This window comes from Argiope bruennichi, chromosome X2 (genome assembly GCF_947563725.1).
Source record: "Argiope bruennichi chromosome X2, qqArgBrue1.1, whole genome shotgun sequence".
Lineage (NCBI taxonomy): Eukaryota > Metazoa > Arthropoda > Arachnida > Araneae > Araneidae > Argiope > Argiope bruennichi.
The window spans coordinates 39,882,604-39,896,428 of NC_079163.1; the positions used below are offsets into that span (position 1 = coordinate 39,882,604).

The window sequence follows — 13,825 nt, forward strand, 5'->3', positions numbered from 1 at the left end:
TTAAGAAAAGTATGCCAGATATTTTTAACATACTTTCACTTAAAGGAAATATGACATTTAAAACCAGCAACAATATTACAATGATATAAATAATTTTTCATGTGCAAGAAATTATTTAATGTGAAAAGCCATTAAAGGATTTAAAAATTGGTAGCCTACTATTTTACTGTGTGAAAAGGAGCAGGTTACTTTGTATCTATTCCTTTTCACGTGTATATATTTTCATATAATTTTCTTTACTCGGATCAAGAAATGCTCACACTTGTAAATAACTTCATTAATAAACCTGCGTGTGTGAGAGCTCTCGTATTTGTTCCTTCTTAAACAATGAATTACGTAATATGCAGGTCAAATGCAAGGAGCGAGTTCCCTTCAAAATATATGTTTTTAATTATAACTATCTTCTTACAATAAAAGTCAAGAAACTTTGCTTCTGCTGTAGAAAACAATTTTTTACGATCTTTATATATAATTAAATATAAGAAAACAGCGCTCTACTGCTCTTTATTTCTTGACTACTTTTGTGACGTTATATGTTAGGCTGTTCCTAAGTCAAATGCAAAATCCATTTTGAGTGAATAAGCATTTATAAACTATTCAGATTATTTCAAGATCTTATGTACACGGGTCACCTTGTTTACAATTTTTTTCTTTCCAAACATAAAAAAGGCGATGTTAGTTTTTAATTATAAAACCATTACTATCTTAAAAGTCGGGATCTAAACTGTCTGGCAACGTTTTTCCATGGAAAGGGCTCCTGAAAAGTTAAAATATTGTGGAATTGATCATCGCTAAAAATGAAAGAGAATTTCAATATAAAAAGTTCTTAGAGATGTAAAATTAATAATAAAGCATTTTCAGTTAGTAAGAAAGGCAGATATTAGAACTTTGATAGTAATTTAAATCTAAGAGAGCACTAAGAGGTTAAGCAATATTTCAATTAACGTATTCAGCAAGGATACGGTGAGGTAAGTATGGATTAATGATTGTCAAATATTGCCTATCTTAAAAGATACTAAGTAGGTTCCTAATTTAATAGGATTAAGGTACTTGAATTAAGATTTTAATTGCACTAATTAAACGGACGAGAAAACTCGTCATCAATTCATAGCAAATATTTCTGTAGAAAGAAATTGAGGTTGGGACATATTTACTGTTTTTTCTTAATAATTACCAAATCATTTTTTCAAGAAAGAAAAAATATATATTTGTTGATTAATACTCTTAATTATATAGCATTTAATGACATTCATAAATGAACAATCGCATTGCAAACGATACTTTTTTTCTTAGAGCAAAGTAGTTTCCGCAAAATGTCTCAGAACAGAGCCGCACTAGTTTCAGTCATATGGCTTGAATCCTTCTCATATTTTCCTGAGTGAGTATCTTATGTGGATTACAGGGAGTTTTTGCTTTCATTTCTGAAACTCTTGAACAAAAATTAACCCAACGCAAGATCGTGTTAGGCGAGGGAACAGAATCGTTTCAACGGACTATGAATCTACGAAGAAATTCGTGCTGAAATGCATCACTCTTAATAAATTAGCATGCAAAAATACGCTTCGGCTTTTCGCTCAGCTGTTATGACATCTATAACTACATTGCACAGCATGAAATACTAACAATTGAATAAAATAACGTTACTCGTATAACAGCCCCTTTCTGCATTACAGAGTATGTGCTTTTTTCCAATTTATCTTTCAATCCCACATTTTATATATAATAAATACACTTTAATCATTAAGCGCTTACGTTTACTGTTATGCTACCGCCAATTTTACTACAATTTAAATTATAAAGAGTTATTTTAATATTTTAAAATAAAGCTGTTTGAAAAATTCTGAATAATTTCCAAGAATGTTGCACATGAAAGATTAGAGTATTTTATCTGAAGCTGTTTCATTAAAAGACGATTCCCTCTTATTTTCATACATAAGAAGTTTCGTTGCCTCATAAGAAGTTAAGTAAATCTCCTGAAGGAATAGAGATGCTCTTAAGAAATAAATATTAACACTTTACTGTTCATAAAAGGATATTTTCTTTGATACTGAATGTCAAATTTCACCTGTGGTTTGTTTGTTTGTTTGTTTCTTATGGCACTTGCCACTGACAAGCCCACTGTTACGAAGACAGCGATTTAAGCCTGAGGGGGAACGTCTCTTATTTTTTATAGCAGCGCCAACTAGGGCCAAGAGTACGACTTTGCCACTCACGCATCATTCATTCGCTTGCACAACCCCTTTTTACAGGAGGGCACATTCACACATCTCACAGATAGAACAACAGAAGAACAACCATGCCCAAACCGGGACTCGAACCCGGGACGCCCAGATCACGGGGAAGACGCGCTACCCCTATGCCAGGACGCCGGCTCATCGGTGGTAAATCTATTAACTTACACGTCTTTAAATCTTCTTTAAAAAAAAAGAAAAAACCTATTTCATGCATGAATAAGATTGAAAATACAAATCCTATGGATTGAGAGTTTACGAAAGTAATATATATGCATTCTCTTTTGATTAATCACATAATACACAAAGTTGATTTATTGAAGAAGATTATGATAATTATTTAGCTTAGTCATAATTATATAATTTCTCCTACTTTTATAATGGAATTAGAAAATGAATGAAATGAGACAGGTTCAGAACAATGTCTTGAATTGGGAGATGCTTCAGGAATAAAAATATTTACAAAACGAGTAACTTTTAGAATTCTAAGCTATTGCAGATCTCTAAATATAAGATAAGATCCAAAATCAGAACAGTGTCTTGAAATGGGATATGCATTAGGAATAAAAGCATTTACAAAAAGAATAACTTTCAGAATTCTAAGCTATTGCAGATGTCTAAACATAAGATTCGACTGACTTCAGTTTGCATTCCAATAGAAGCATTTTTAGGCTAAGAAATACTCTTTCTTCTAGAAAAAAAAATATCGTCTTATAATTTTATAGACTTTAAAATCTCTGGGTACTCACCAAAAGAATTGCTGATTTTAGAGTTTAATTATGTTTTCTTAGTCTCCTGTAACCAGACATTTTGACCTCCAGTTTTGGATGACCGAGATTACGATGTCTAATGGAGACGCCGAATAAATTGTAGCGTATGCTTCAAATGTCTTTTGGAGGAAATGTCAGAGGTGAATTACCTAATCCAACTTCAGAGAAGTCTCGTGAGTGATTTCAGCCCTTGAAGAATGCGGTGAAAGGGACACCGGTCAACTGCGGCTCTTTAATTCATGTTGAAATTTCACTTGATTAGCCAAGCAACTTGAAAGAGTTATAAAGAAACTTTTTGATGTATAAGTGAAAGCCTAATCAAATAACAAACCTAGAAGTAGAAGGGTGGTGCCATGACAGTTCTCAAAATTGCAGCCTATTCTCTACTTGGAGTAGAATTTGAAATAAAACTTATCAACAGATGGCACCACTAGAGTTTAGTTCAACAAGTGATGTAGGCTGCATAAGCTCCTACTATTCCATGAAAGCAAAGGCGATTCAAACCAATGGGAGAGTATTTCCTAATTAAGAAGTTATTCTCTCTCTCTCATGTAGATACAGAGAAAGTTCAGATTTCCTGCAGATCAGCATTCTGAAGTTCCTAGTATAGTGGATAAAACTGACTATGCATTATATATATTCTTTCTACCACAGATTGATATCGACATTTGATAAAAATTACAGTTTTAGCTCATACCAAATTTCGTTTATTTCAGATATCATACCGAATTTCATTCATTCTAAACATTGTGTTTTTGAATTATCACTTTCATATGCATAAAAAAGTATAGACGGACAACCTTTTGATGGATTTGGTTCAAAATTTAATAGAGATATACATTTTAGACGTAAAAAACGCGCATCAAATTATTTCTATTTAGTTCTTTGTGTTTTTTTGAAATCGCCTTCAGTTTCCCTCGCACAAACTGGCAGACAAATTTCCTATAGATGACTTTCATTTAAAATTTGAAGGAATAAATATCACATATCAGATTTCAACTGCCTAGCTGAAAGAATATTTGAGTTCACATGACAGACGTAATTCTGGAAATATATTTTTGGAGAGAACAATTCATTATAAATTATGCTTTCCATAATAAATACAAGCATCAAAAAACGTTGATATACTTTCTTTAATTGCCTTTAATATTATAATGTAATGAATCATTTTCAAGAATAATATAATTGCTATTATTTTCATTTTATTCCAGACGAACCCAGAGATTCTGTTCAAAATACTGAATTTCACCGATGATACATACAAATTCATATTCTAACATTTGACAAATTAGTCAAGGACTGGACTATCTAACTTTTCACTAAAAACGTTTTATTAAATATAGTTTAATTTTAAAAATCTGTAATAAAGGAAACTGTAATAAAGTTGCTTTTATGTATTTCGGAAATGCTAAAATTTTCTTAAAAAATCAAAATGCCTATTTTGCTTCATATATGTATTTTTAGATTTAGAGTTATTGAAAATGATATTGTTTATCACCGGCAAATAGCCAAGGACGATATGAAAAATGACCCAATAGACATAGAAATATGCACCTTTCGTAAAATATCCTCAGCATAACATGGTGATTATGTTTCTTATTTAAAGTTATAACTACTTTACTAAACCGATGCCTACCTACTTTGCTTAGAAATAAGAATCAAAACATTATCTCATAGCTTGTAAGAAAGTGCATAGAGAAGATACTGATAATGAAATTTTTTCTTTTTAAAACATGAAACTAAATCAGGAATAAATATAATGACTGTTGCCTACATTTTAACAGAAATTCAGAATTTAAACCCTTGACCTACGAACGTAATTAATTTCCTAATCAGATGACAAATCCTATTTGAGACTTTATTACATTTTAATTCCTATAATATACACAGAATATAAGAGCAATTCAGATTTGAATGGGTTTTTTTTGCATTTTAAGCTTCTTAATACTTTCATTTAATTGTAGATTTAAAATTAAAAATTCAGTAATTCGATGCGCGCGTCAGACCTGTCATTGTATTCGAAAGGATTAACTGAAGAATCGAGGAAGCAGGATTTCTTGAAATTATGGAACCCTGAGGATAAATTTATTAAACCAGTAGCTATAATGAATATTTCAAAGATTTTTCTAGAGATATCTTGAGAGTCAAGCTAATAGAAAGATAAAGTCAACACAATAGATAATCTGCATATATTTTGCCAGAAAAATAGAAAATAACACCGATAGATATGCATTATTCATGTTCTGGGAACGCCCCCAAAATGTATGAGGGTGTCAGTTTCATTTTTTAAAGCGATTTTCATTTAATTAAATTATGGGGGTAGAAAAGAGTTTCTTTTCTCTTTGAGTTTGGATTCATTGTTTGCTCAAATCAGAAGAACTAGTTTGTTTAAAGGGTCACTGACCAGTTTAAGTGGAATGTGTGGGAAAAAATATGAGATTATGTATTCTGGTTCCATGCAGTTTCTCCGATAATAAATGCAATTTTTCACATTTTTGTAATGTTTATCTTTATACCAAATCGTATTTCTGTTATATATATATATATATATAGTATGGGTTTCAATTCACCTACAGTTTGATGTAGAGTAGCTTTTAAATTGGTGAGGATAGTACTACAAATTGCTTTACTGAAAAGTATGTCGATAAGGATTTAATCGGATAAGGTTTTCAAAGTGAGAATCTTGCAAGGTGACACAACAGCGCAATCTCAAAATTCAAAATCAAAGTAATCCTGCACTTGAAATTATCTTAAACATAATTAGAGCTTCCAATTTTCTTAAAAAGATCTTTTACCATTATCCTGAAGGCATGGGTTTATTTTTTGAATATTGAAGATTACTTTCATAATAACATCGCATTTTTACCACATAAATACCATTTATTAACAATTAAAATATGATTTTCAGTTGAATATGACAGTTTGGAAGACATGTTGGAAAAAGAAACAAGTAGCGTTAAACATTTTCCTGTGATACTCTTTCCTAATGTACGCATTTCTAGCGATATCTAGTAAAATATTGAAGTTATCTCAGTTCAAAAGAGTTCAGTTACTCAGTTCAGCATAGGTAAATCAAAATACTCACTCTACATTAGCATTGGTAATTATCACCTTCAGGAATGTAACGAATAATTTACGCTTCTTGTTTTGAAGAATCGCTACTTTATCATAAATCACCATTTAAAAATTTCGCTTAATTAAAAATTCCTTGGCAATTAGCTCATCCACAGAGCTCTCTAGGGGTTCTCTGGCAATTCAAGAATCGAAACCTTTTTCCCTTACGAAGAGCATATATTTTTCATTGGTTTTAATAATAAAATAATTGATTTTTAAATACAAATTAAAAAAATAGCATAACTTTTTACTGCGTTTGGCCTTCAAGTGACTTGATTTCAGTATTTCGCACAAGAAAACATTTTTTCAAATTTGAAAGTAGTTTTAAACAAAATCGGAAAAAAAAAATTTACAAAACTTTTTAATGCGTTATAAATATTCAAATAAAAAATTATCAGGGCTATTATCTTATAAGGGGTTCAGTAATGACAAGAAATAGTAAACAAGGACATCTGCGAGTGATTTTGAAAAAAACAAACAAACCTTAAGAATAATATTTTGAAATTTAAATAATATTCGAAAATATACAAGAATTCCTAAAATTACCCCAAAAAACATTTGAGACCCTTCAAAGTAGCGGGGCCACTAATCAGTTGCCTATTTTACCTATTTGATTATTCAGCACTGCCTATCCATAATGAACCATCTTGATGGCAGGCGCTGATAGGATGTTCGTTTTCATAATATTGAACATATGCCAGTTTCATTGCTTAAACAGATGAAAGAAATCAGATTATGGAAAACTTACCTACAGTTTGTGCTGCAAGTGTCATGTCGTGATCTGTCATTTGTCCCCAAAATACTAGAAGAATGTTGATATGGGAATGATGTTCGCTGACATCGTGGTGCATCATGAAACTGACTATACGAGCACTGGGAAGATCACTGCCATCCACAGATTTACGGGGCTCCTGTATCGCTGAAAGAAACTGAATGATCAGAGGAAAAGCGATAAATATTTACAATATCGAATGAAATTTTATGTCTTCTATCATAAAATGGCTGATAAAAAAATCAGAAAATTTACCATTTCGGATAATACATAGAAAAAAATTATTTCATTAAATTCTTTTTGTTAAGAATCAAAAGACATTATCAGCTTTACTTTGTATGCGTAAGATCGTTCCGCATTACTATGATCATTTATCAATAAATAATAAAATACGCTTAAATAATTATTGCAAGAATTAAAACTGTGTCATCTTTTAATATTTTGTTGATTTCAAAAGTGTAAATACTCATACTATAAAGCACAGATGGTTCTATGTTTTTAGCAGAGGTTTCCAAAAATAGTAGAACTTCTAGCAATAGTAGAGATCGAATGATGTTTTAAAAATTTATTTTAAAATGCGTTCAATACATCTACTTCTTTTTCCACAATAATTTTTTTCAACGTTCCATAAAGTAGATAATAACTATTTATAATATACAGGTCTGTACGAAAAGGCCAGAATTAAAAAGGATTTGGGTATGAAAAGAATATTTTTAATCATATGGGCGGGATAGGAAGTAAGCATTTAAAGACTGTTTGGCCTATACATCAGCTTTATTTTCCGACTTGTCCTTTCTCCATATTTGGCCAAGTAGCTGAAATTCTACGATATGTAATTCATATCAAAAATAATAAAAATAATAATAAAATTTCAACAAATAATTTCATTATGATGATATTTAATATTTTCCGAAGTCAATAATTTGTAGATTCCATATTTTGAAACATTAAGTTAAAAGCTCTATAGGAATGGTGGTTCATATACTTTTAATTCACATAGTCCATATAAAATATTTTAAATCCATATAAATAGTTATAATTCTAATAAAAGTAACAGTTTTGAAAGTTGAAGACATTTGACAATAAGTTACCAAATCACATTTACTAATTTAAAGCAAAAATGACTATCTTTTATTATCATTTATTTCTTTTGAATATGCACTAATGAAAGTAATCAATATACAGGATATCCTATATATTATCCTAAATATATATCCTATATCCTATTTATATCCTAAAGAAACTATACATTTTCTTCTTTTTGATGAGAATGTAAGTACGCAAAGCTTATTACAAAGAATATTTAAAAGAAAAAACACGCATAAAATGTTTTTATTATGAAAAAAAATTACAACCAAAAATCATAATTTTTATTTTTGGAAATTCTTTTTTGAAAGGAAAATAATTAATGGACAAGAAAAGGCCAATAAACTATTTTTTTGTTTAGGTTGGTAATATTTTATAAATGGTATTTCGCACATGTATTTTTTAAATGTATAAAATGTGATTTAAAAAAAATGAAAGACTGATTCAAAAGTATGGTAGATTTTCATTGACATTTCGTGACACAAATTTTAAACTTGTTCCTTGTATTTATTTTAATTGAAATCTATTATCTTTAGATTAATTATTTATTAATTATTTATTTTATATTGATTAATTATTTATTTTATATTGATTAATTATTTATTTTATATTGATTAATTATTTATTTTATATTTCAACGCACAAAAAGTTCAATATTTATATTTAGTGTTCTTACTTTTTATTTCAATGTACAAAAAGTAGAAGAAAATTATGCAATTTTCAGTTTGGTAATAAAACAAGATTATTAACAGAAATTATAACTTTTTAGCTTTTTGAAGATCGGTCATAAACAATTTGAATTGCTATTTTATGATGTCTTAATTTATTTCGACCTTTCTTTTAAGGTCAAATACGGTATGAACTTTTCATGCTCAAAGAATTATCTGTATGTTGTACTCGCTGAAAGGTCTTGATAATTTTTGAAAACTGAGGATATATTGCATGCTGTTAGGTACTAACCATCTGCGTATTCCGGGGGTAGGTACCGCACCATTGCAGAGCGTGCGCTACCCCAAGATGGATGTTCCAGATTGTTGCACATGCCAGTCAGCGTCCTGTAGCGAGAGAGCTCGCACTTGACGGGCTTCAGAAATGTAGGACAAATTTCTTTGATGGAAGTCTTGCTGGTGTCGATCCGTGGCAGTGCGTGAATGATTGTATCACGGGACAGTTGAAACCTAATGTAAATTAAATCTTGATTTATTTCACAAATGAGATATTAATTGAATCTTTATTTATTTCAAAAAGGTGAAATTAATTATGTTTTTGAAAAGTAAATAAAAAAGCATATAGATTTGGTTTCTATAGTTAATGCTATTCGCTAATTAATAGCATCGGAGTATAAATATTTTATAAAGCAAAAAGATCGCTGAAATATTTCTAGTGTATTATTTTTAAAGCCAGTTTAATGCTTTATTATGAATATTATTAGCATGACGTCACAGTCATAAGACAAGTGCAATTTCTCATGTCATTTACCATCTATATACTAATTATCTCACACTTTCCCTCCCTGTATGGATTTCACATTTAAACTGGCCACATATTGGTGACAACAAACTCACATATTTGGTGCATATGTCGAAACATGATTCCAAAGCAAGGGCTTAGTTAGGATTCCATCAATAGAAGAATTTAAAATGCATTAAACTTTTAAGATACGTCTTTTTTTTTTTTTTTGTATGTTTTCTAAAACCTGTTTGATATTACACCAGTTTCCTAAACATAAGCATGTTTTAAGAAACTGGTGCAATTCTGTTTTTATTTAACTTATATTAAAAATTTAGAATTTTTTTTTTCTTTTTATAAAAATCGGCTATGATGTTTTATTTTTCTCCAAATAATATAAGACATAATTTTTTTTTCTAATTTTCAATTTGTATTTCATTAATAGTAATTCATTCATATTGGTGACAACAAACTCACATATTTGTCATGTATGGCGAAACATGAATCCAAAGCAAGGGCTTAGTTAGGATTCCACCAATAGAAGAATTTAAAATGCATTCTACTTTTAAGATACGTCTTTTTTTTGGTATGTTTTCTAAAACATGTTTGACATTACACCAGTTTCCTAAACATAAGCATGTTTTAAGAAACTGGTGTAATACCATTTTTATTTAACTAATATTAAAAATTTACAATTTTTTTTTCTAATTTTCAATTTGTATTTCATTAGTAGAGCTGAGTATCAAGAAACAAAATTTATTTAAATGAAATGACATCACTTCACAAACACGCATAATAAGGCATACTTGATATAGGTTATTGGAATTAGAAATGTTTGTATGTATATTGTAAGAACTGCACTTGCATCAAATTAGATAATGGAATCTATTAATGTAATTCTTAATGATGCTCACAGCAATGAATAAATATAGTTCGAAAGTGAATAAACACTTAACTGAAAAATCTTTAATTCTTTACTCACAGGAGAAGAATGTAGTGGATATTTTTTGCCTTATTCAGTAGGAAGTGATGAAATTGAAATTTTGATCAAGTACAACAAATAAATGTACTTCTTTTTATATTAAAATGATGAGTATTATAAGGGAGACAGATGCGCTATAACTCACGAAATAAGAAACTAGTTTCCTTTAAAGTGGGAATGGTTAGTCTTGGGTTGGAAAATTTTATTTTTTTGGATTCAAAAATGTGTCTCCATAACATTCAACACATCAATTGGAGTATGGTGGGATTCCCTAGGAACCTTTTTTTTATAATTTGCTAAAAAACAAAGTAATTGTGATTTTTTAAATAAATTATTAATGTAATGAAGTAGTTTTGATAAGTCCAAATCACGGGTGCACCATGTGTCCTATGTAGCATTTCATTTCTGTTTAGGTCAACTGGTGCACACTTGATTCGCACTGACAGATTCAAGTCTGTAAATTCATGACACGTGTATAAAAAGTTATCAGTGTCAGCTGTTTTGTCCAATGGATTTGGTTCATTTAATTAATAAATATCGTTGAAAATTGCCTTAATATGGGAGACTATGAAAAATAATGGTGACTCCAAGAGTGAAGTTTTATCTTATATTGGTCATAAATAATTTCAGCTTTCTTTTTATATCTGTTTGATATTTATCAATTTCTCAATATTTTAGAAGGCAAAATTATGATTTGGCTCGTTCGTAATAATATAGTTATTAAAATTTTTCTTAGATTAACTGCTTTTGTATTAATCCATTTTTTAAATAAATTCTAAAGCGTCAGTTAAATTTATCAAACTTTCATTACTTTTAAGCATTTCATTCTGATGTGAATCATGAGTGAGCTATGCAGCCTGAGACAAAATACCAGTGCGAAGCATGATACAAATGTAGCGCGAATCGTATTTGATTCTTAAGACGGTTAATTGAAGGATCGGAATTTTCAGCTCGAAAATAAGGTTGCATTCTCAGCAAATCTAATTATTCTTCAGATAAAATTTCATATGTATAATTTGTCTTTTCATAGCTACAATTGCTTCTCAGATGAAAGTATTTCTTTTTCATAAGAGAGACCTAAAGAAATAACAAAGAAGTTTCTTGTATCATATCAAATTCTGGTATCGCTGGATATCATCTTTCAATGACCGATTATGTTGCAGCTTTATTAAATACAACAAGATCATATCTTGACCTAAAAATGTTGAGATTTAATCGACCACTTTCACATTCCAAGATGGTGAGAATGTTACGTATTATATAGTTGTATTAAAATGGTTATCTTTATATCATGGATTTACTTTTGAGATGCATTTTAAGTGAATGTTTGCTATGATGAGAATATTTTTTGTTACACTAACAAATATGTTTTACATCAAAGCTTATGGTATGGTATGAAATAAATACAGAATTTATTACAGAAAGAATTGATAAAAAATAAAGGAATGCACCATTTAAGAAAGAAATTATTTGAATAAGGAAGCTCTTGAAATTCTTCTCTTTTTTTAATGAGAAATTCTTTGTTTTCTTTTATTGTAGATGTTCCTTACGTGTATTGTAGTTCCTTACGTATTGAACTCCAAAGTAAAGTTATAAATTTGCTTGTATTTTATCATACAAATTTATTTTCATGTAATTTATCACAGCATTACTGTTTTATATCTTTTAAAACCTGAATATTTCAAGAATAATTTTATTTGAGATGATAGCATAATAAAATAATTTTTAATATAATTAATTGTGAAATTTTCGAAGGAATCTTTTTAGCAGTGAGAAACAGCAGATTGAATTCCCAAGGAAAATATTTTTTTCTGTTATTTTATGAAACAAACTTATGAGTATTTGTGATCTTATTATCATTCATTCGATTTAAAATAATTTTAAAAAGTACCTGTGAGCCAATATCCTTGTTGTTTCTTGAATGATTTCTGCTGACACTGCTATGTGTTCTGCTTCTGGGTATACTGATGAAAGCTCATAAATTTCTTTTGGCACTTCCCCTGGAAAAAGATTCAAAATTTGAAAATACAGAATACTAAGAAAGGAATTTTTAACAGTTGTCTTAAATATCTGTACAAAATTCTTCAAAATAAAAAAAATCATTAAAATCATTAAAGCCATTAATTCCATCATTAAAATCATTAATCATTAAAATCATTAAAGCCATTAATTCCATCATTAAAATCATTAATCATTAAAATCATTAAAGCCATTAACCATCATTAAAATTGATTTGACATATTTAACAAAAAAATGTTTTTTAAAAATATTTTTGATGCATTTTTAAATTTTTTTGGAAACTTTTATAAATTTTTATTTATTTTATTTTTCACAAAAGAATTTAAAAAATTCATCTTATTCCGTGTCAATTTTCCCTCTATTGAACGGAACTTTACCTCTACTGATCACTATTGCATAACAAATTAAATACAGCAGTTCTTATTCATAAAAAGATTTATTGCGACAAAAATCACGAAATGTTATTAATAATTTAAATACTCCATATAAATAAACTGTACGTTTTATTTTACAAAACATAACTAACTTTCTTAATATAGTGGAACATAGCTATTTTGAATTATTTTTTCTGGAATTTTCTGTTTAATATAATTTTAATGGAAGCCATATTTAATTTGAATTTTCATTTTAGACACCTCAGCTTCTTGTTCATTGAGTTCAATTATAATAATTCTGTGTTGGAAGCTTGACATTATTCTTGTATTAAATTAAGTAAATTTAATATATAGAAACAAGTTGCTAATATGCAGAAAAAATTAATTAATTTTAAATATAAAATATATCAATAAAAATATTTTAACAAACAAAAGCATCGGAAATTAGGAACAGAAATTATGAATATATGGCAGGTTTTTTTAAAATTAGGCTGAAAAATGTTAGAAGTTTAATTATGTTGGAAATCAGTTCATTTATCAAATTCGTTGTTCATCATTATCATTTCAGCGGATATATTTTTCTTAAAGATATCTGAGATACTTTAAAGGATTAATGTGATTTTTGTATTTTGAATTTCTATTTGAAAATGGTAACGAAATATGATAAATAATCTTAATGTTTGAATAAGGAAAAGCATTGACTCGATTCTGGGATTTTGATTCACTAATTGATAAGAGCTTCATTAGTGATTTTAGTTTCGAAAATTCTATTATATGATGTGATTTGGCCAATCTAAGTGAAGAGTACAAGTTTGATCATGATAAATATTTTGCTCTGATAACTATTAATATAATTTTTTTTTTTTTTTTTAGTTTTTGATCTTGAAAAGTTTTATTGTGATAAAAATCACGATATGTGAAAAATAATCTGAATTTTCTGATAGTAAAAAGTGTTAACGCTAAATGTCTTCACTCCATTGGTTACCAATGTTTTCACCTCAGATATGTGGACGAAAAACTTCCGGCGT

General features: G+C 28.8%; 1 protein-coding gene across 2 annotated transcripts in view; it reads right to left on the minus strand.

Moving 5' to 3' along the window:
• Window positions 1–13,825, minus strand: part of LOC129960342 (chorion peroxidase-like) — a 147,630-nt gene that overhangs the window by 43,577 nt on the left and 90,228 nt on the right. For both annotated transcript variants that reach the window (XM_056073717.1, XM_056073718.1), the window contains exons 4-6: window positions 12,296–12,404; window positions 8,934–9,151; window positions 6,864–7,034 (exon numbers count right to left, since the gene is read on the minus strand). In XM_056073717.1, coding sequence (XP_055929692.1) covers window positions 6,864–7,034; window positions 8,934–9,151; window positions 12,296–12,404 — 498 coding nt within the window. The remainder of the gene's footprint in view (window positions 1–6,863; window positions 7,035–8,933; window positions 9,152–12,295; window positions 12,405–13,825) is intronic.